This window comes from Rhyacophila brunnea, unplaced genomic scaffold, assembly GCF_057557595.1.
Source record: "Rhyacophila brunnea isolate RB1 unplaced genomic scaffold, BYU_Rbru_1.0 scaffold_1, whole genome shotgun sequence".
Lineage (NCBI taxonomy): Eukaryota > Metazoa > Arthropoda > Insecta > Trichoptera > Rhyacophilidae > Rhyacophila > Rhyacophila brunnea.
In genome coordinates, this window is record NW_028232751.1 from 10,564,811 (window position 1) to 10,590,205 (window position 25,395).

The following is a 25,395-nucleotide window of genomic DNA, read 5'->3' on the forward strand; positions in this document are numbered from 1 at the left end:
AAAACAAAACATGGCGTCTAGTCGAAAAGCCGACTGATAAGAAAATAATCGATGTAAAATGGATATTTAAAAGAAAGAGCGATGATACATATAAAGCGCGTCTAGTAGTACGCGGCTTTCAACAAAGAGAACACTTGGAAAACGTTTATTCCCCCGTGGGAAAAATGTTAACTTTTAAAATTCTTATGAGTTATTGCACAACTAATAATCTCTTCATTGACCAGATGGACGTTGAGACAGCATTTCTCAATGGACCAGTTAAAAGCGAAGTTTATATTTACCAGCCAAAAGGCTATCAAAAAGAAAAAAATAAAGTCTGCAAGCTAGAGAAAGCGTTATACGGTCTGCGTGAAAGTCCACTTGCGTGGTCCGAAACATTTGATGAATATGTAAAAAAATTATATTTCAAGAGAAGCGAATACGATAATTGTCTTTATGTAAAAACAGAAAATAAGGAATCAATATATCTCCTGGTATTCGTAGACGATCTGTTGATCTGTGGGAAAGACAAATTAAAAATTGACTTAATTAAGAAAAGTTTAATGAAAAGATTTACGATGAAAGACCTTAATGAGGTTAAAAGTTATATAGGCATCGATATTGATTACAATAAAGATCAAAACAACATGAAGCTAAGCCAGACAAAATATATCGAATCATTAGCCTCTAAATATCAGTTAGAAAATTCTATACTATACGAAACTCCAATGGAGACAAACCTAAAAATCGATCAAGCGAGCGAAACAGACGAATCAATAAAATACAGAAACTTGATCGGCGAACTTTTATACATAAGCTCAGGCACTAGACCTGATATCGCGTACAGCGTTAATTACTTAAGCCGTTTTCAAAACTGCTACGACAAAACCCATTACAAGTATGCGATGCGTATTCTAAAATACTTATTAAAGACCAAAGATCTAAAATTAAGATATGGCAAAAACGATAAAATTGATTGTTACGTCGACTCAGACTATGCGGGCGATAATATAGACAGAAAGTCGACGAGCGGTTACGCAATTCGACTAAACGAAAATTTAATTTTTTGGAAGTCAAAAAAACAAAATGTGGTTACAAAATGCTCCACTTTCGCGGAGTATATAGCACTGTCAGAAGCAGTCACAGAAATTTTATTTGTGAGAAATATATGTAACGAAAGTTTTGATTTAAATGTAAATACACCAATCAAAATTCACGAGGACAATAGCGGAGCGGTCGCTATTGCAAAGTTTGGAAATTTTACAAAAAACTCTAAACACATTGAAATTCAATTTCATTATGTAAACGAACATTACCAAAACAAGACGATTGACATAGTAAAATTTGATTCAAAAAATAATATAGCGGACATCTTTACCAAAGCATTGGATAAAACGAGCTTCCTGGAAAATCGTCAAAGAGTGAAGTTAATCTAATGTACAAATGCAAAAGTAATTAAACGGCTAAGAGGCGTGTTGATGTATAGCCGTCTAATATAATAACATAACTAAATATTATAAGTAATAATATAAGAATATTATTAATACGTTTGTCTATGGCACTGGCCGCACGCCATTGCTAAATACTAGTCTATGCTAATCACTGTTCTATGTTCACTTGGGTGTCCGGCGTGACATTAGTGTGTACTCGAAGGTCTATTGTAACGGTCGCATAACAAAATGTAATCTGTTAAACTATGTATATTATTATTCATGAAGTTGATAATAATAAAGTTAATCATATATATAAAACTATGTTGATAATTTAACATCCTCTAAACGATCCATTATTCCCAACAATTATATTGAATATAAAGATCTTCGATTGGTTTTTTCTGCTTTGATCAAAGAGCAAAACGATCCGAGTACGATACGAGTAATGCTTACACAGAAAGACTATTCAGTCACATGATCAGTGTGACGAAGGCCAGGAATAAGATGAATATCTATTCAGTAAAGGCGGAATTGCAAATACACCCGAACCTCTTTTTACACGGTTTCGAAATAACACAGTTTAAAAAAAGTACTGATTATTTTTTATTTACACTGATTTTTTTGCTTTAACACAGTTTAAAAAACTAAAATATATAAATACATACATAGCGCCACTAGTCAGTCACTTCGGGTTCAATACGAGTGAACCGCCGCGTGCTTCAGCGTCAGCGTCATTAAATATTTCCAGCGATGAGTGATTTTACGCCAGCGAAAAACACCAGTAAATGGGCACGTTTATTGTCAAGTAGTGACACTGAATGAATATATTATTAACTCTATGCTAAATTTAATTTATATCGAAAACTATGTATTTTTATGAATAAATATTTGTATGTATAAATAATAAGTTCGATTCGATCGAAATCAAAAAATTCGATTTATTTTTGAGTTCAAGAATTTCGTATTTTGAGTGGATTTTAAGAAATGGAACCTATCTACTGTTTTGGTATGGGCACCTTACACCTTATCTTTTTTTACACGGTTTTGTTTTGCACGATAGTCTTTGGAACGTATCCCCCGTGCAAAAAGAGGAACGGGTGTATGACTTAATAGTGAACAGAATTTGCAAACTTTTTAAATCTCAAAAAGACTCAAAAGCAAAAAGTGAGAAAAAATATTATTGGAAAAACTGTTTAGAGCACCTACGTACATTCAAAACTAATTTTATTGAAAAATTGCCAGGCACTAGTTTAGCGACTCAGCGCCTCAAATATTCGTAGTGTAAAAAATAGTGAATTCTGATAAATAGTATCGGTACTGTTCAATTATACGGAATACAGCGGAAAACGCATTTTGAAAATACCCGATATACTGGATTATTTGTTAGTTTGGGTTAGTTTAGGTTAAGTTAGGTTGGGTTAGGTTAGGTTAGGTTTGGTTAGGTTAACCTAACAAATAATCCAGTTTATCAGCTATTTTCAAAATGTGTTTCCCGCTGTATTCCGTATAACCGAACAGTACCATAGTATCTTGTACTTACCTAGTTTTTTCGTGTTTAACAATTCAATTATAATTAGTATTATCAATAAAGTTTGTAAATCAATGGTTGTAAAACAAAAAATTAAATGAAAAAAGGTAAGAAATTTTTTTGTCAAAAATAAATGTAGAAAAATGCAAAATACGCATGTGGTTCGAACATGCCTTTAGTTTGCTTGGCTTGAAATGTTAAGTGCTTGAGTTAGGTCATCTGGTTAAGACCGTCGAGGGCGTTGCATGTTATGGGGAATTGAAGAAATAAACTAGTTTATGGTGATTAAATTGATAGTAGATATTGATTTTTAGCAAAGTAGTGTTTCAAAAGTTAGCTAAAATTCTCAAACTTCTAGATACTCTGTATCACATGAGATATTTTATTAGCAATTAACCTGTTAACGAAATACAATAAACTGAGGTTACATTATCTCAGTGGAGGTAACTTTACTCGACAATAAAAAAATGTTTCAGCGCCATCTGACGATATGATTCTCAACTTAACAATAACCAAATGTCAGTTTCAATTCATAAATGAAATGACTCTATTGAAGCTAATTAGCACCAATGTAATATTCAATTAGCTTAATTTTGTTCTCAGTTGACATTTAATTTGCATTTGGTGTAGTGCTTGTCTTAAAAAAGTCAAAAGTTAATCTATCTCCATCTCAGACATCTTCCGACAGAATCAGGTAGAAATCCTCACGTATACTAAGCATTCAATTATTAATGTAAAGTAGTTATTATTTTTTGGTTCAATTATATAACAGAGATAACTTTATGTTCAAAGAGTTACTAAACCAGTCGTTATAAGGTAACTTTACTGTAGATATTTGAACTGTTTTAAGGGTTTTTTTAATTACAAATTTGATATTTTTTGGAAGTTTCATAGAAAAGAAGCAGAACATTATGCCATTTCACGAAAGAATCACCAGGAGGATATAACAATACCGTTCTACAAAAACAGCAGTTTCCAGGACTCTTAATAAAATTGAAGTTTAGCGAATATTTCCAAACAATACAAACCAATCGTTCTAGTCCCACAAATGGACAGGTCATTTCTATCGACGCCTAAACACATTCACGAAAGACAAGGCAAACATGATGTCGGGGGTCCGAACTTGGGCCCCGCAATGTTTTAGCAGTACTTTTTTATGAATGGAAACGGAACATTAGAATTCTGTATCGGATGTCATCAATTTATATAAGAAAACAAAGTAAAGCACGAACACAAAAAAGAACATGGGTAATTGATTCATATTGATGGCGCATAGAAGCCCGCTACAGATTTAATACATGGTTAGTTGTATGTATATACAATTAAAATGGCGATGAATATTTGAGGACTATTATAAGTATAATACTTAATGCATGATACAAAAATATTCTGATCCTTTTCATCAACTTAAATTTAGGTACTTTATTTACATATGAACAATTATTAAATACAGTAAAACCCTGTTAATTCGAAATCGATCCAACCGAAACATGAAAAAAATGTAATTACAAAATGTACATTATATTGCAAAAGAAATTGACAATTTTTCTTTCATAAAATTTATTATAGTCATTGGGCCATTGTCATTTTTAGTGAGTCATCCCAACACATTCAATTTTCAATTGACAGTGAAATATAAACGTAGGTAAGCTGGTGTGTGCCCTGACCCAAGTTTTAATTACTGTGACAAGTTGAACTGTCTTAAATTGTTGACTGTTGAAAATTTTTACATAAAATGATTATTTGATAGAATACAATTATTTTTTTATTTTGAAATTAGATCATTACCATATCAGTATCCTTCTTTATTTCTAATAGCATTTTTTACACGATTATTGGTTTTTTTGATGTGCCATGTGTCAGCCACAGGTATCCATCGCAGCGCCTGTGAAAGTTTTATTACATTGCCACGTCACCTGTTTCACTCTAGCAAACCTAGTGAAGTTGTTTTCGTAAGCTTGACCATATTCGTTTTGATTTCAGATTATCACACAAATTACAATAATTAGTCATACAGCAAAATCTTACTACTGAGTTCTTGTGTTGCAACACATACACAGAAAACTTAAGAATTAATCATGTTTATATTAACGAAGTTTTACTATATTAGAAAAAACACTTTACAATGGCCATTTGAGGTTTAAAATAGAATCAGTATAATGATAAAACTTGTTAATTTCTACAAACGTTGGTCATTCAGCATATCAGCACCGCAAAAATCAGTCAGCCTTATGGCGGTACATTCTGAAACAAGAAGAAATTAAATTTTATTGAATTTTATCATATCTGTACTCACGACTGCACTAAATCAACCGTGTACACAGAATACATGAGATACTAGGATAGAGAGCTGTGCAAGAACAGATTTTTAGATACACAGCCTAATAAATTACATAACACCCAGGCATCAAATGATATCTATAGCATAATATTAACACTATCGACTGAAGGTACTTGATGGAGTTTGGATTTAAATTCTAATGAATTTCAGTTTTGTACTATTCCATTCGAGTCATTTTTTGCAAACCGGGTTTCGCCTTTCAGCATGGCACTCTGTACACTCACCAAAAGGCAAATATACACTGACAAAGAAAACACTTTAACTTATATAATAAATCAATACAATAATGGAGGTAAAAATTGTATCACCTACCTATCAAGTCAATGAAAAAATCTATAACAAAACAAATTATGAATAGTTGAAGTGTTTGTAAAAAAAACCCCCTACCTTATATTATAATGCACTTGATAGGGTTAGTACAAAACTTAAATCCATTAGATATCTATAGTCCTTCTTTAGTATATAGCTAAATTTAAACATTAACCTTCGCGACATGTCAAATGTTTTTATAAGTTCACTAGTTTTCGTGAGATGAACCGAAGACTTACATTTTAAGAGATGAAACGAAACACTTAGTAAAATCTCGTGAAAACTGTCCGAAATCCAATTCTGAATGGAAAATTCTAAATATACATATACGTACGGATACACACACGCATACACATACAAAACTAAAAAAATTATGCCCATTAATTCATTCTGTCAATTAAACACATGAAGCGACTAGTTCCAAAAGCCCCTAAAACAATTTTAGGTACGAGGGTGGGTCAATAAGTCCTTAGAAAAGCCGACAGGTGGCGCGACTAGTACTGTAAGCGGTTTGTTTCCATGCAGCGGCACTACCGATTCAGTATGCTGCGAAGTTTCAATCAGATTGGTCGGGTTGTTGTGTTTCTCGTACATTTAAAAAAAAAAATTGCTTGTTTACAAAAATGGAGAAAATTGAGTTTAGAGCTGTTATTAAACATTTTAATATAAAAGGGTTAACAGCAAAGGAAATAAAAAATTAGTTAGATTTAGTTCACGGCACATCTGCTCCTTCACTTGCAACTATTTATAACTGGTTAAATGAATTTAAACATGGTCGTACATCAACAAAGGATGAACCACGCTCAGGACGTCCTGTAGAGGTGACTACACCAGAAATGATCAATAAAATCCACGATATGGTGTTAAGTGACCGAAGATTAAAGTTGAGTGAGATAATTGAGGTTACAGGGATCTCAAAAGGTAGCGTCATTTCTATTTTACATGACAAATTGGGCATGAAAAAAATTTCTGCAAGATGGGTGCCGCGTTTGCTCACAGTCGACAATAAACGCAATAGGGTGGTGGCCTCTAAAGCCCTGTTGTCGCTCATGCAACGCAATCCGGATGAATTTTTTCGTCGCTTTGTGACTGTAGATGAAACATGGATACACCACTATACTCCCGAGGTGAAAGAACAGTCAAAGCAGTGGATTGCGAAAGGCGAACCATGTCCAAAGAAGGCGAAAACCGTAAAATCAGCTGGTAAGGTTATGGCTGCTGTATTTTGGGATGCACGTGGAATTATTTTCGTTGACTATTTGGAAAAAGGAAAAACAATAACAGGGGATTATTATGCATCTTTATTGGACCAGCTAAAAAACAAAATTGAAGAAAAACGGCCTCATTTAAACAGGAAAAAAATCCTCTTTCATCAGGACAATGCCCGTGTTCACACATGTTTACGATCAATGGCTAAAATTGAAGAATTGAAGTTCGAATTGGTCGACCACCCACCGTATTCGCCAGATTTAGCCCCCAGTGACTTTTTCCTTTTCCCAAACTTAAAAAAATGGCTAAGTGGACAACGTTTTTTTTCAAATGAAGAAGTCATCGATCGGACAAATGCTTATTTTGAGGACCTTCCGAAAACTTATTTTTCTGACGGTTTAAAAAAAATTGAGAAACGTCTAACCAAGTGTATTGAGCTCCAAGGAGATTATGTTGAGAAATAAAAAAAAATACAAAAATAAAAACTGTTTTAATGCTTTTTTCTAAGGAATTATTGACCCACCCTCGTAGTTCTGATAAAAATGAGAAAAACTATTTTAGGTAGTTTTGAGAAAAATGACAAAAACGCATATCTATTAAATCTGTTTTTTTAATTTGTTACATTCTAAAGAGTATTTTGGCTTTCCATTTTAGGGGGTATTTTAAATTGACCCTAATTTTTGATCATATGTATTGGAGGTTTTTGGCATTTTTTAAAGTTCAATCTTTGGAAATCATATAGGAAAGAAAAATATCCATCTAAATACATATCTAACTCAAAAATTTTCAAAAACCGTTTTAGGGGTGAAACTAGGCGCTCACATTTTCAAAAAAAAAAAAATCATGGTCAAAAGGAAGACTAGGATATTTTGTCTTCTCTATCACTAAATTTTTCCTGCTAAATATACAGAACACAAAATTAATGAGAACCGGCTTACCCTACCTACCCGAGTGTAGAGAAATATGGGATAAACTTAAAATATGTGTTGTAAGAATATGTTATTTTAAATAGTTGTGTCACATTGGGTTGGGTCATAGAATAATAAAGATAGCCTGGCTTCAAAACCTTGATCCATGGCAACTAGCTTTCCATCTTAACTATATTTACGTGGATTACAGATAGCAATATGAATCGAGGCGCCCAGTATCAAAGTGGGTCATAGGCACTTTTCAGCGTTTTTTTACATTTTAATGCCAAAAATTCTGTATATCAATATCTACCACTCTTATAATTTTCGTGCATCAAAAACGGCCAGAACCTATGCTAAATCGATTTTTAAAATGTGCATGAATATCAAAAATAGCCTAAGGATTGATGAGCCAATCACAGGCCTAAAAATATACAAGATCTAATATGGCCGCCATAACACATCCTTCCTCTGCAAGACCTGTCATGTTTCATTAATTGAAAATGAAAATTATTTTTAACTAGGTATGTTTTATTAACTATATAACTAAGTTTTTAATAAAAAAAATATTAATACTCCAATAAGTTTCAGTAAAAAAAAATACGGTCATCTGCATAATTAGTTTCAAACTCGGCCAAAATCCACTCCACTTATTCCATCCCAAGTCACTTATCAAAAACGGCCAAACTGAATAGGTAAAGACTAGATTGGTAATAATCTACCAGTGAAAACCATTCCTCCTTAAGTACCATTTGATAGTTGTTTGTAAATCAGCCAAATTTTAATTCAATGAGTGAAAAGTTACATTAACTATGCAAATATATATATGTACCTCAGAAGCAGAAGGATGAAACACAATTTTCATATAAAAATGAATACTTATTGATAGAATAGTTATGGTGAAACCATTTTTTATAATCGATAAAAATTTTAATGTTCTAATTCCTATAATTAGGAAAATAGTTTCAATACAAAGGATGCAAGTATCATAACCCCTTCGAAGCAGGACGCAACTCCATAAAATATATAATAAATTCAACCAGATATTACCTGCAGTCTATGAATAAGTTTTCAAATCGACCACAGCAAGACACACACCTACAAAATAGATGCGGTAAGTTATGTTAGGTATTTCACATCTAGGAATCATGTCACGTGTCTGTTGAAAAGGATAAGCTACACACGCAACTACATCTGATTTTTAGTTGGGTTGATCAGATACTGAACTAGTTACCATGAGAGTAATATGGCTTCTCATTTGGACTCAACTAAAGTATGTAGTAGTAAGATCACCCAAATTAGTATTTGAGCACATCATAAACAATCAGTCATGGGAGCTTCTTCCTAGGATGCTATCAGCATAATATTGTATTGATACCGTGCATACTACCATTACCCAGCTTAAAAATTGAGTGTTGACATTGACGTTCAAAAATTGGGAATATGTAAGTCAACAAGCGGCAATATCTCATATCGGGGAAACGAAAATACCATTATACAACCCCTGAGTCTTCAGATTACAGTATACCAGCCGTTTTAAGAGTTTAATTTTTGAAGATGTGGAAATAAGCATAAGTCAGTCTTCTAATTTATTTTTTAATGTCAATGAGACGGGACTATATTGGAAACGAATGCCAACACATACGTTTATTTCAAGAATATATATAAGACTGCTTCTGGATCCAGGGATCGTCTAATTCTTCTCTCAACTCATTGAATAAACTGATGGGAGGTGATAGAGATGCCATGCGGGTTTGGTGGAAACAATTCAATATTATGAAAGCTATCAGAAACATTGACGAAGCGTGGAATGAAGTCACCCAGTCGTGTATGAAGGGTGGTTGGAAAAAGTTGTTCAGCGAAATTGTTGAAGTTCGCTGCAATTATTATGAAAATGATATTCAAAATATCATCAGTCAAGTTTTATAACCATATCCGGAGGCATCGAAGGTGTTGATTTAGATAATATTCAAAATTTGTTACGAACCCTTAACTAACGAAGAGCTGCAGGACCTACCATTTTGCTTTTTTTTTAAATAATTATATGTATATTAAAAATAATAATCATACAATTTTTGATTCTTATATTATTTATTTTGCTTTTACATACATGTTTTATTACAGCCAATTAAATTATTCATTCAATTATCTTTTTTCCCACCAGATGTGTGGAATGAGCTAAAACATTTTTTACATAACTTGACATAATTGGCATTGATACGAGCTTCTTTTTTGATTGTATTTTTGTGCTGCAATATCCACATCGGCGGCTAGTAGTTTTCTTTTCCAGAAAAAAAGTTTGTTGAACTAGGTCTAGCTGGTCTCTGGTAGTAGATTGTTCGTTGACGGTCGTTGGTAATTCATGTCGTCTGATAGCTGACTCCTGTAAATTAGTAATCCCGCTTTCATCTCCAAAGACATCGTCAGCATCTGAGTCATCACCAATCAGAACGTTCAGCCCGGTCTTCTGCCACTTCCAGTAGCTTGAGCCACCCCTCTACATCTATTTCTTTTAAATCCTTCACGGAGTAAGACGTTTCTAGGGTAAAATAATAAATAAAAATCATGTAAGGAACTATTGCAGCACAAAAAACGTAATTAGTTCAACAAAATGAAATAATCAAAAAAATTGTGTATTATTTTTTCTAAAATAGCTAATAACACGCCGGCGCAAATGTTCTGATGAAAAACTAAAGATACTTAATAAAGTAGACTATATACATGTAATTTAGCAACAATTCCCGAAGTAATGAAGTGAAATATAAGCTGAATCTACAGCTTCAAACATGTATATAATATATGTTAAAAGTCTTGTTTTACCACTTATATTTTGAAAAATGTTCCATTATTTATGTGTAAAATGATAAAAGAATATTACATACATATTTGATATATACTTACTTTCCATTGTTAAAACAACCGCAACACAAATTAGCAACCGATTCAAATTGACACATGTACCAAAACTTCCAAAGTCAGTATGCGTCATCGATCGGTGGGACATACGCCTGCCTACGGCGAATTTGTTGGTTATTTCTAAACAAGGGCTAACTTCACACTGAATGGTAGACTGATCTACCAGTGTACGTTATCGCGAATGCTCTTGTGATATAAAGTCCATTATTAAAACAATATTATAGGAAATAAAGACATTAATGCTGGTCGTATATTAATCTACCACTTTACACTACCACATATATACAAACCGAAGAACTAGGATCAAGAACAATATGAAAATCTATATCTGTCGCGTGACTTGAATTTGAATGAGAATTAAATAGAAATGAGGTTTTCCACACTTTTAAAATGAATAGAAATGTAATGGACCAAATTGTTATATGCTGTACTATTATACTAATGCGTGATGGGTGAGCGGCTAACGCGTCAGCGTACAATTTCATGGGTCTAGCAAATACAAATACAGTAGAACCCTGTTAGTACCAACAAGGATAATTCGAAATTTGCTGTAATTCGAAAATATCGCGAAAAAAAAAGTCCAGCGAACATTATTTTCATATAAAACCATATGGATAATTCGAATTTCGTAATATGAAATGGTCTTTAACACAGACAACAATGCAACATTCCATAAATCGAAAAAATCTGCTATTTCAGAACTCCAGCTTTGACACAATATGGTAGTTTATTTATTGCTTAGCAATAAATTTAAGTTTAAAACCAGACATACCACTGTATTGAAACGTAATATATAAAATTAGGTAACAAATACTACGGTTTTGACCAAAAATACGAAAAAAATCAGTTAACATGAGTAGTGGACAGGTGCAAATATTACAACTGTATATTTTTTATTGTTTAAATACTTTTTTGAGGTTTTTCATTGTTTCAGACCATAATCCCTTAGATTTTCACTGATGGTTCCATAATTTTTTTAGGTCACCATTATTATTCAGTACCATTTCGAAATTCGCCGCAATATGTATATTTTCCATTTGTGTTTTAAAAGATTCGCGGCGGTGAAAATTATTAAGATTATGTACATAGTGTTTCCAAAAATATTTTATTTAAACCCACGAAAAGTAAATATAAGGTACCTTCTTATTTGTAATCATTTGCACCATTTATGTACTTATTTAACTTGTTCTCTAAAATTCTTTCAAATAAAAATCTGTGCAAATACCATGTGTCATTAATCCATAAGTTGAAGTTACCAAGTAGCTAGAATTATAGAAAAATATGAAATATTTTTTATTTTTCATGAAATAGTGTACTTTATTACGATTTATTGAATATTTTTATATGCCAGGGCTCTGAAATCATTTCGAATTATGAAATTCGAATTAAAGGTATGGTTTTATATGGAAAATAATGTTCAAGGGACTATTATTTCGCGAAAATTTCGAATTATCAGTGTTCTTACTAACAAGGTTTTACTGTAATATTTAAACAGTTTATACCTTCAAAAAGGCATAGGTTTGGTATTAAATTAGTGATTTCTGACATTCTCTTAGAAGTTACATTCATCTAAAATATAAATTGAACAATTGGGAATATGGCAGTTGCATCTGTTTGCCTGCGAGGTACCGATATTTTTCATTATAAAAGACCAATACAGTGTAGAGTAGAAAGTAGAATTCCATTTACCTTTTGTGATTTTCCACTTGAGACTAGTTCTCCTACAAATAGCAAATATATTAGGTGAGGTATGCCTGACAAGCAAGTCTTGAATCCCTACGACAGCAACCAAATAATAATCGCGCATACTAAAATGGTAAGCATTATTACAGGCAAACGCAAAATTTCAAAAATTGACCCGCTCAGCTAATCGCATATGGCCAAACATGTACTAGCAAATAAAGTATATTATGCGCGCAATCAACATCACAGAAAACTGCTATATTCTCTCTTTATTCACACATGCCATGTGTGTATGTGAACTTTCCTGGCACTACGAACTATCGTAGAATTATATTCAAATGGAATAGTTCCTATACTTAAATAATATTCACAAACATCCATCATACTGCCTTCATATAACTCGCGTTAGACAAAAATGTAATGTAAACTAAAAAAATCGTTGTGTACTTATGTACGCTCGTTAGAATATTGGAACGGTTATTGGAATGCCGTTGGTTTATTTCTATACACTTTAACTTATATTACTAAGTTATATAAAGGTTTCTCGTTGTTTTTATTTTTAAAGAACCAACTGTCACTCTGACATTTAATAGTTTGTTTATGTAAGGAATTGCAAATGGCTGACAATTACAAATTTACTGCATAGGCAACGGAACAATTCTAAACTATAATATTATACTGTATAATTGTCACGATTGCAGTATCATACTGTGGCGTAAAGGTAGTGCATTCGGCTGATAACCGAATAATCGGTGGTTCGAATCCAATCAAGTCGGTTTTTTTTTGTGTGAAAAAATAAATTATGTGTTACATTCACACGCCAAAAAATACACTATGATCTGATTTTCCAAACGCGCCAAAAGAAGTATAACTTCAAAAAAACATGGAAGATATTCAATGGAAAAATATATTCTGTCAAATGGTAGCAATTAATAATAAATAATTCATAATTCTAGAGACATAATAATCGTAGACAATAAATTTAATATTGTTAATGATAATTTGATTGTGTTGTACTACAGTAGAACCTCGGTAATTAGAACACCGTTAAATCAAAATTCACTCTAAAACGAATAATTTCCCATTTTTTACCCACCAAAAACGAAAAAGTTCATTATAAATCGAGATATTCGTTATTTCGTAATTCAAAATGAATTTTGGTCCGCACGAGCAATTATTATGCGTATAAATCGAAATTTATTTTTGTTTACTCAAAATACTTTGAAATTCATATATATTCCCGCCAGCTGTGGGCGAATCAGTGATTAGTACATTATTACACATCTGCCGTTAGGCCCCGTCCAGCGTAGGTGCGTTCGGCGGAGCGTTGAGCGGCGCGCGCAACTCAAACATATGTTACTGAGCATCAGCCAATCTGCAGCGAGTTTGCAATGCTGTTGGTGTGGTCGCTATGTGCGTTATTGCCACGTGCCTCGTGAGATTTTCAGATTGACTTTTAAATACATATTAACCTTTCAACAGCCCAGCTGAAAGTACTAGGTATACTCCCCAGGGCCCAGGAATTAATTATATTATAAAAAAATTAAAAGAATAGTGAAAAGTCCAATATAATGCACTTACATATATGAGACCTCAATTGAAGTTCGGCGAAAAAGTTTTTCATACACAATTTCGTGAAAATGTCTGAAAATTTTCAGGTATGGTAGGGTTGTCACAACACTGCACTTACAAGAATTAGTTAAATTTTTTTTTTTTTTTTTTAATATAAGTATTTTGAAAAATAAATTTTATAGTATTTTTGTAAAATGTCACCATAAATACTTATAGCACTAAGAAGTATACTAAACACATTAAAATCACTAAAAACTTTCTTGTGTATGGAAAATTTCGAAGCACGGTTCAAAACACAGAGCAATGTCGCACTGCTTGCACAAATACCTAGTTTCTTTCCGTCTTTTCTGATTTTTTGTATTGGCACATACATAACATCTTCTTGCCGCATTAATTTTATTGTTAGTAGGTGGTATTTTACCCAAAAAATGTCTTTCTGTTAGCCTAGAGGGTAAGGGTGCTTTTCGCTTCAAAAGAGTTTTTGGTTCTAACTTATGTTTTTCGATCAGTTGTCCGATGACTTTCAATTGAAATTCACCCAGCGGTTGTTTTTTTCCAGTTTTTTGTTGGAACAATACATGGGCATTCAGCAGAGATAAATCTATCAAATGGAAAAAAAGTTTTTTGTACCATTTGACAGTTTTTCTTGTCGAATTTACAGAAGAAATTATCATATCACTACGATCCACAGCACCCATGTTTTTATTGTAATCATCAATGCATTCCGGCTTGGAAATCGGAATTTTAGTCTTATAGTCTACTTTTCCAGTAGGTTTGAAAGTATTGTTGTGAATTGTGGACAACATTGTAACATCCTTTTTATCCTTCCACGCCAAAGCCATAATTTCGTCAGTATGGAATGTATCGGTTTCCCCTTTTTTCAATTTCTTAGTAAATTTGGGCATCCCAATTCTGTTTCTCCTTACGGTTCCACAGGCATTCGTCCGGTGATCATAAAGATACTTGAATAACGTTGGGCTGCTGTACCAGCTGTCAATGTACAATGTATGCCCTAGTTCCAAGTATGGTCCAAGCATCGTTACCACCACGTTGCCCGATATACCGATGTAATTATTTTTCTCAATTTCAGTTTGTTTTCCGGTATAAATGATTACATCTAAGACAAAACCAGTTTTGCAATCAGCCATTACAAAAATTTTTATTCCGAAACGACTAGCCTTCGTCCTGATGAATTGGCGGAATAAAAGTCTGCCTTTGAAAAGGAGAAGACTCTCATCAATACATATGTTCTGATATGGACACATGTACTGCTTGAAAGAAATTTTCAGTTCCTTCAGGACCTGTCTAATTTTATATAGTCGATCTCCGGGAACCTGCGTTTCATTGTCACAAAAATGCAACATTCGATGCATCAGTTCGAAACGATTCCTGGACATGGTTTCGGAATATAACAAACATGGTGAAAATAACAATCTGTGGATAGACCAGTGTTCAGATATTTTATTCCGTGAATTCCTTGACATTAGCATACACAGCCCCAAAAATGTGTACATATCATCAATTGTGCAGTCTACCCATCGCCGTAGACGATCACTCAAAACTGTGATATTTTTTGTGGCAAATACAAATTGTCTGTTGGTCTCTCGGACTAACATTTCAATAAAAGAAATATCGATGAAACATTTGAAATAGTCCATTTCGAGTGCATCCGAAGTCAAATTATCAGTTTTGCATCCCGAAACGTTAGCATCGAAGGAAAATGCGCGTGGCTCAAACATATCCGATTTCCACTCAAATGTCAGTCTTTCAGTGGATTCCGGTGTGATAATTTCACTTTCATCGACTTCCAAAGTTTCCTCAAGTTCGACATCCGAATCATCACTTCCATCGTCTTCAGATTCAACTGTTTCGATAAGGTTATCGATTTCACCAACTTCGTCGATCTCATCCATTTTGAATAATAAAATTTGTAAAACTAAACTCGTAAATAAAACACTTTGTATACGCAAATCGAATCCGAAATACAAATAAAAAATAGTCACAACACTTAGTCCTTTGTCAATTTCTATCTAAAAACATCGAAAATCTTTCTTTTCATTCAAGTTTAGTAGGTAAAATCTAAAACAAAACTCGTAAATATAACACTTTTTTATACGCAAATTGTATATGAAATATAAATAAAAACACTTGGTCACTCAATAGAAATTAAATTTCAATGTAAAAACATTGAAAACATTCCAATTATAACGCAAATCTGAATAAGAAAGCATTCCGAATTAGCATCCCGACTAAGTGATATTCCGGCGACAACTGACTCATCACTATCGAATCATACCAACTGCCTATTGTACAAGATATCCCAGTGTGCAGGGGAATTTTGAGCTAACCCTGATTTGGCCTCTCGGGAAATTCCCTTATTCTCTCGATGTATGCGCCGTACAAATGTTTTTTGCTTGCAAGGTCTGATCAGAAATGTAGTTACACGTTTTAAAATTAAATAAATAAATATTTGACTCATACAAGCGTGTAGAACGGCTCGGCGTATATCGTACGGTACGGGCGCCTGAATAGCCGCCGTGTATGACGTAAACGTTACGTTACGGGCAGCTATCAGGTTAATAAGAATACAAGCTGCCATAACTGAGTATTTTGTCTACTATACCGAGTCTTTACTACTTTTTTAAGTGCAATGGAGGTAAGCAAACCCAGCAACATTTACATATGGAACATTGTGAAATGTTGTGATGAACAGTTAAAGGAGAAATTCCATCAGGTTGGTTTGGAAGAGTTTTACAAAACATATTTGGACAAGGAGAAATATCCTGCCCAAACAAACATGCAAACATACAAACATGCCCTAATGATGACTTCGCTATTTGGAGACACTTACACGTGTGAACAGCTTTTTAATCGGACGAAGCATATCAAATCCCGAGTGAGAACACCAATCACTGATGTGCATTTGGAAAACTGTTTCCGTGTAGGAATTACCTCACTCGATATCGATATTGATGCACTTAGTTCTACTACAGAAAATCGAACTTCTCACTAAAATTAGTATTTTGTTTATTTTTTATCATTTAAAAAAAGTCTAATCTAATAAATATGTTTGATTCTCATTTTTGTTTTATTTTATTAATATATATAATATATATTTCTTTTTTGTTTTGTATAATAAAAAAAAACAGTTGTGCGGCCCGGAAGGAAATCTCATTTTTAGAATCTGGCTCACCTGCTGAAAAGGTTGGCCACCCATGGTTTAAATCCTTTCTACAATCAATAATAAGTCACGCATAGCTCTGCTAATTTTATCTTACGTAACATAAACAATATGTAAATATTTATGTTACTGTACTGGACTGGAGGTTATAATTTTTTGAAGAACATGAAAATTATGAAATAACCCATGAATGACACATATTTTGTAATTTCGCAGTGCATGTAGCTAATATAGATACACAAGCAAACACGTTACACATATTTATATACAGGGAAAAAAACAATTAGAAAACATAATACATACTAGTCAAGTGTCTTTCCAGTCTGCAACCATTGTTTGAGAAGATATTCTTAGTAGTTATCGCCGCGGGCGCCTAACGTGATGGTGGAGTAAACGAGAAACTTTCCCGTACTGGGGCTGATGATGAGCATGAGTCCTTGAGACCTGTGCTGCGGCTTTCTGAGAAAAAAAAATAACTGTAAAACAGACATTCATGATAAAATCTCATTAACCTCTTGACATACGGTACCCGTCGTAGTAAATCATGCCACACACGCACATGTAACGCACAAAACATATCTTATTTTCGTGACTTTTTAACTGTCAAAATCTACTAATTCTCAATTTTGGTGTTGCTATCTATGAAAATATTTGGAAAGAAAAATTGATTCAAATCGATGGTAAAGCAGAGACCAGACATAATTACTTCGATTCTATGAAATCAGGGCTGTCAAAATCAGGAAATACGAAACGATACCACAGTTGAACGTGTTATTTTAATCTTTGTTACTTCGTTATTTAAATCTGACATTTATTGGGTGCTTCAGTGTTATTTTAATGTGTATCCAAGTTTTTCACATAGTATTCTAATAGAAATTTATCTGATTGCTTTGATGCATTTAGTTTTGTAATAAATGAATATTTCATTGAATATAGTGTTTTAGTAAATCATTTGTATTTAATTTACTACGAGTTCTTTATTTATTCAAATTGCATGAGCATTTGATGCAGCATTTGGATGATTTGAAATGTTTGATGAAATGATCGAATCCGAAGACCAACTGAGTGACGACGAAAACGAAATGGTTCTTTCATAGATGAAAAAAGATATGACGGTGTTGACAACTCTGCATAAAAAAATATGAATTACAAAACCGACAGGAAAAGTCAATCATAAATCAAAAGAACCGATTTTTAAGTCCGAGTATATAGTGGAGTATAATAAAAACATAGGTGCAGTGGCATAGTCATTTTCCCTGAAACATGTGCCAGAAAAAGAATCAAGCGGTATAAAAAGGTTTTTCGTCATTTTATTGATATGTTACTGCTGAATACCCATGTCATACACCAACAAAAAAATGGCAAGAAGCAACCTTGTTAGATTTTCAAATACATGTCCTGGAACAGTTGATCGGAGAGCACAAGACTGAACCATGGCAGAATTAAAAAGCCCCCTTGCCAGCTAGGCTTACCGAACTTCATTTTTTGGGTAAAATATCGTCAACAACAAAAAAAAACCTATGCAACTAGACGATCCTAACCCTTTCAATTATTTATGTCAAAAGGCATATTGCTAATTGTTCAGTTACAATTCAACTGCCGCCACGCCAACATAGGTTAGTTCCTGAACTACATCCCTGCGTCCACTATTCTCCACAAAACTGCAACTTCCTCAAATATGGTCAACTCAAAATTATCACCAGATTTCTTTAATGTAAATATTCATCAATGTCTATGTTGTCTTTTTGAAAGTGAAACAATTTGTGGTAACCCTAATTCTAGTGCTATATTTTTTTCTTTTTCAGTAGGATTTTTTATTTTATTTAAATATATAATTCTTAGGCCTTGGTAGTATAAACTCTGTATATAGAGGCCAGGCTGCCAAGTAAATTGATTCAGTAACATACTGAATATTACACAAAATTTAAGCCTGTAAATACGCCTGTACTTAAGACTTTCCATTAGTTGATTTATGAATATAAACCATATAAAATATTTAGAGTTTTAATAATTCATAAGCTAAACAATTTTGCAACCTTTCCACACAACCCTGCACAAAATAAACAGCTATAATATGAATTCAAGAACATTTAAATATTATATTTATGTTATGTACCTCAAAAATTTGGGGTCATTGGAAGATGTGGATAAAACTCGGTACTACAACTGGATAGTGGTAACCTCAAATGTGGAACTGTCAGGTGACCATTTTGGAGAGTGAGCCTGCCGTGTCACCAAGTTCAAATCAGAATATGGAATTCCTGAAGGTGTTTCAAAAGCTGGTAACAACCTTTCGCCCAAATCAATCTAGATGAAAATAAGTGAATGTAAAATGAAATTAATGTCAGACTCATGTACCTCCTTAGCATAATGAAAGCGAACTGATAGCTGTAATTAATCACATATACCGGAATGGTACTATTCTATGCGTATTTTTAATATATAAGTAATATTATGGGTCAACAGAAACTGAAGAAAAAAAAAGTTTGTCACCTGATTGTGCACATTAAATGAATGCATTTTTCTAATTTGAAAATGCAATGGAAAAAGAAACCAAAGAGTTATGCTTGACACACAAAAATGTTGTTAATTTTCAGACCCATCGACTTTGAATAAACAAGAGTTTTACTGTAGTACCATCCTCAAAATATTTAAAAAATATCATGAATCAATTTTTTTTGATCATGCTTTGAACCGTTCAAATCAATAAAAAAAAACCAGGGAATCACCTTAAATCAAGATTGATGTATAAAACAATTAACAGAAACAAATTTGAATCCGCCTAACACAATGATAAATATTTCAAAGTATTACGCAACCCGAATGCAATATAAATTATAAAAATTATGTGTTACATCGCAGCTGGTCACACGTATAAAATACTCTGATCTGTTTTCTCAAACACGCCAAGAGAAGTATAACTTCAAAAGATATAGATTACTAACCGCTTTATCCTGAAACATTTCACCTCCGGAAAGATGATGATTACTTAGTAATCGCACCAAGAACTCGAACAGATTCACATCTCGGTTGGCATCAAAGGAAAATTTTGTGGACACCCATTCCTTGCTATAGAAAAAAAACATGGCAATAATGAGATAAAGCATGGGAGTGCGCTTAGGGACAAAAATTAGTCAAGAGTGAGATAGAAAGACTTGACACTTTGGATATACATTGTTATAGTGTAAGTTTAATCGTTGTCAAATGTCGTTACGAATCGAACATCGAAACTTACTTTCGCGTGATTATCGATCAGTCAGATTTATTCAATTCTTTTTAAAAATCAGGCCCTAAATATGGATGACAATACGTGATGATTTACAATTGAGGCTACTACAGTAAAACCTTGTTAATACGAATTCCATGGGACCGAAAATCGAAAAAAAAAATCGAATTACAAATTAAGAAATGTATGGGGGAAAATCTTAAAATTTTGAAAAAAAAAAAATTTGGATTTTCATTAATTTCGTTTACGATCATAGATTATTTCCGATTCTGTGTGTGTTAATGGGTCATAAAATGTCAGGATTATACATATTATCTTAAAATAAGTAATTTATGTTTTAAGAAAAATCTGTCATAATTTTCAATGACTGGCTCATGAAATAGTGTACTTTATTACGATTTATTGAATATTTTTGTATCCCAGGACGGAAATTCAAATTAAATGTATGGTTTTATATGAAAATAGTGTTCAAGGGACTTTTTTTGCGAAAATTTCGAATTACGGCGAATTTCGAATGTGTTTTCGTGTTCTTACTGTACTTTCAAACACGGCTTATTCCCAAAAACATAATTTGCGGCAAATTGCAATAAACTGTTTTACAAATAAAAAGACTTATTTGTTTGATTTCTTAGTTCATTCGTAGTGTAGTACATTTTAAATAGAAAATAAAGGGAAACTTATTCCATTCAATATAAATGAAGAATCTCTTTACATTTAATGTTTGTATCAAGCTGGGTTTGGAAATAAAAGTTGGATTGAGCCGTTTCTGCAACTCAACAATTCGAAATAACTGCCTATACAAGTATGCAACAAATGACATACCACTAAAATGTCACATGACCCAAAAGTTAAGCTCCTATTGGCTAACGTGAAATGAACTGTCTTTGAAAAACAATTGTACAATCTCCGACCTGGGACCAACTAGGGCAGTGGTTCTTAACCTTGTTGGAGGTACTGACCCCCACCAGTTTCATATGCGCATTCACCGAACCCTTCTTAATTGGAAAAATGAAATGATTTTTTTCAAATTCAAAACAGGTAGGGCAGAGCGGGGTGGGTCACTTGATCATGATTTTGCTCAAAGCAGTATAGCTTCAAATTAATGAAGAAATAAGAAATGATATCTTTTAAAACAGTTAAGTTGTTTATTTGGTCATGTAACTTCATCAAAAAACTGTAACAAAGACGATGTTTACAAGACTAAATTTACATTAATGTCACATATGCCAGATGGCTCAGTTGACCCCACTAGGTGGGGTCAACTGAGCCACCCAATGGGGTTAGTTGAGCCAGTCCCCGTAGAAAGGTTTTTTTCATCAGAGCAATATAAAATACAAACAAAATCTTTCTTAAATCTTTAATCCAAGTTATTAGATAACAATAGGAATATATAGTTATACTTGTCTGTACTTTTTTCTTCTTTTGGAGATTTTTAGTTTTCTTAACAGGTCGTGTCTCTTCATAAGATTCAGAGGAACTCTTCAAAATAGCTTTCTTTACTGTCAGTTTCTTCGACTTTACTATCTTTTTGCTACCCTCACTTTTCCTTTTACTCTGTTCTGCAACAAGCTGGCCCTACTCAGGTGTATCTGTTACTTTCAGGTGTACGTTTGTTATGGCTCAAATGACCCCTTCCCCAAATTATTACTAATTGGATTGAGCCACCCAAAGACTATTGAAAATAGATTATTTTTGATACTGTCATCGCATAAACACACTATTTTTAAATCAAAATACATTTACTTGATTGCCGTAACACCACATACATGTGCTTGAGAGTCTTGAGACCAAAAAGTATGAGGAACTGCTTTCTTTACTTTTGGCGTGAAAATAGTAACATCGCACGTTCACAGTCACATCGAACACCGGACGGTGACTGATGCAATTGCGGTTTGGCTGCCTACCCCTCCCGCTTTTTTCGGAATCCACCGCTAGCATCTATAATGCGGCGTAAGAGTGATACTACGGGTGGCGCAAGTGACCCCGTGGCTCAAATGACCCCGCTCTGCCCTATATACCTATTTTACTGGTGCACAAAATGAACCGTGCATCAAAATCACTGTGTTCAAAGAACAAAACCATTAAAACATGATTTTCACACAAAAATATTTACTGCAAATCAATGTGACTTCTGCTGTTGCCTTTCAGAGACCAGTTCAGAAATGCGCGGCTTCACCTTGGCAAGTGCCACTCCCATGTCATTTTCGCAACAAAGTCTGTTCCTTTTCTTCGTTTTTATGTCGAGCATCCTCGAAAAGGATTTCTCGCAAAGATATGTTGTAACAAACGGTTTGAAAATCTCCAGTTTTCTTAGCAATAACAGGGAACGTTACCATTTGTTGACACCAAAACGTTAAGAGCGTTGTTGTTCTGAAGAATTGTTGTTGAACCTGGCTCCGCCGAACCCCTGGGGTTCGATCGACCAGGTTAAGAACCACTGAACTAAGGACACGACACTGCCTAATAATTCTGAATAATTCGCGTTTACAGCCGATCAAACAAGTTAAATCGGTGGATTACAATATAGCAATATTATAGCCAAATGTGTTCAACTGGACAAAACACAACAAAATGGCGGATAAAAATTCATAATACACGAGGACATAGCAATTCTTCGAGTCAACGTTTTCCAGAAACTACAACTAATTAACAATACCGTTATCAGAGATTACATAACAAAACAACTTAAGGATTGCACAGATTAATATGCTTACAAAACGAGACTATTTACAACACTTTCGTAACGCAGACAACCGGAGCGTCCTTTACATTGACAAGCAAATGGAGTCTGTAAAAACATTTAAACCTAATAAACACTTACCGCTGAAGAATCTTCATTAAAAGAGGACTCCGTTTTGTCTCGAACAGCCGCTAGTGGTTTGGATTATGGTTCTGATGTCTTCGAGAAGGCACGGCAATCTTTCCATCGCCTTCAGTCTGTAAAATAGATTGCATCATTGCAGAAATTTACCGCCAATTGAATGGAAACAAAATCGAGGAGAAAAGGCAGTTTATCGTCGATCGAACCGGCGAATAACATGCCTACATGATGCTTTATTAGCTTACCTTCGTCTGAATTTGATGCCTTTCGTTTGCGAACGCGGCAATGCCACGATAGTTGAAAATACGTTTTTTGCACGCCGCGTCTATACTTCGAGCAGCTAATATACTTTCTTCACGAAAGTACACCCGGCGTCCGCCACATAGATAAGATACGTCCGCCACGTCTTGTTTTGAAAGAACCTTATTACTTAGCTATGGAAAGAACTCAAACAAACTCAAACGTCATACGGTCTGCGGCATGTCTGCGGTCAAACAAAACGAACCTAATGGTACGTTTACATCTGACACTTATACCGTTATACTTATTTTATGTGTCGGACATAAAATTTCATTTACTGTTTACACCTGCATGGATCTGACATAAAATTCTGGTATACTTCTCGTTGAAATAAAGTCTCGACACTTTATTCAATGGCAACATTGGAATAAATATATGCGGTGTTTACATATGATATTGTAATTTATTCGGACACTTATTTTGTATACTTCTCAAAAACGTTATGTCAGTTGTCAATATGGGAATGTTAAAAAAGAAAGTAGCGAGTGTTATTATTTTAAGTCTTTTGGCAACAAAAAGGAGGAAAAAATGGTTTAGATGGGTGCGGGAATGGATTCAGCGACGAGAAGAACTAGGTGCCTTCCGTTTAATGTCAGAGTTTAAAATCGAAGATCCAACTCAATTTGTGAACTTTAGTTTGCAAGATTGGACCTTTTGCCAAAAAACAAGACACACAATTCAGAAATGCGTAGAAGAACGATTAACAGTAACATTGCGATATCTAGCTCTTGATCGTCATTGCATATTCAATATAATATTATCGTACCTAATACGAGTGCAGGTGTGGGCCAAAATGAATTAGGTAATACCATTTGAAGCGCATTTTTTCTTCACAGAGTGCATCAGAATTAATCGTATGTGCCGAGAACAAGCGATATTTTATTTTCGAACAAAATCCATAGAACACGGCACATCCGATTTATTTCTCATTGTCTATGATTTTTGACAGATCGCTACAGTACATTTATTAACGTAAACGTTGGGCATACATTCATGGTGTACCTATGATTATTGATTGTCCGTTGTTTTAGAAATATACATATGCAATTCACTAGGTACCTGTCAAACTACGAATATTGTGTCAGGTACTTGACATAAAAGTAGACGGTGGTCCAACTTCGGTGATATATCGCTCCAAGTTCGAACTTGTCGAAAACGCGGTGTTTACATTTGCGTATATAAGTAGATTGAATAAGTGGTAGGTGAGAGTCGACACAAGCAAAATAAGTGGCAGATACAAATATACTTACTGTTTACACTTAAGTGAATATTGTGTCATACATAAATATGACGATATTAGTGTCAAATGTAAACGTACCATAAGACCCAAGATATAAGAACGGCAAGAACCAGTGTTGCCATATTTTGAAAGTGGAATTATAGTACAATGCCTTTAAAATTATAGTATTTCGGTAAAAAGTATAGTACGCGTTGAGTAACCAATAATTTTCTGCATTTTAAAAAAATTAAACGTGGGGTAATTAACGTCTTGTTTTTTAGACAAAATATCCATGAAGGGTAATTATCGTCTAGATTTTTTAGACAAAATTCAATTGTTAAGTCAGTGGCTTCCAAACTTTATGTTACTATGCCTCCCTTTTAAAACAAATCTAATCCAGACGCCTCCCTTCCCTTATTTCATTAAATAATACAGACACCCTTTTAAGTAGTTAACAATGTACCTACTTACGAATACAAAAATGAAAAAAAAAAGAAACAAGGTTTTATTACTTATATTACATTAACTTTTGACGAATGTGCTTGTTTATTAGCACAATCAATTTCAATTGTAGTCAATCCAAATTCATCTTCGTTCATTGACAAATGGATTCTATCATGGACCCCCACATCCTGAAGCGGATCCCCCGGGTAAGGATTTTTCAACCACATATTTAAAATACTTTTTTTTGCTATTAATAAAATACTGTGAAAAGTGCATTGGCAAACTAACCATAACTCAGTAAATAATTTTTTTTTGCTTCAATATAT

The 25,395-nt window shown here is 33.7% G+C and overlaps 1 protein-coding gene across 4 annotated transcripts; it reads right to left on the bottom strand.

The window, feature by feature from the left end:
- Nucleotides 1–2,358: 2,358 nt before the first annotated feature.
- Nucleotides 2,359–23,607, bottom strand: LOC147079457 (endoplasmic reticulum mannosyl-oligosaccharide 1,2-alpha-mannosidase-like). 4 transcript variants are annotated; one of them, XM_085941262.1, is made up of 6 exons: nt 23,352–23,607; nt 23,107–23,222; nt 20,005–20,128; nt 19,176–19,366; nt 17,363–17,518; nt 2,359–5,184 (listed from the first exon to the last, which is right to left on the bottom strand). In XM_085941262.1, exons 2-4 carry the CDS (start codon nt 23,121–23,123, stop codon nt 19,220–19,222), a joined length of 288 nt encoding a protein of 95 aa, XP_085797388.1. In that variant the 5' UTR covers nt 23,124–23,222; nt 23,352–23,607; the 3' UTR covers nt 2,359–5,184; nt 17,363–17,518; nt 19,176–19,219. The 4 variants fall into 4 exon arrangements, with proteins under 4 accessions (XP_085797388.1, XP_085797399.1, XP_085797394.1 ...); XM_085941268.1 differs by lacking the exon at nt 2,359–5,184 and adding an exon at nt 9,785–10,246; XM_085941273.1 differs by lacking the exon at nt 19,176–19,366.
- Between the last annotated feature and the right edge of the window lie 1,788 nt (nt 23,608–25,395).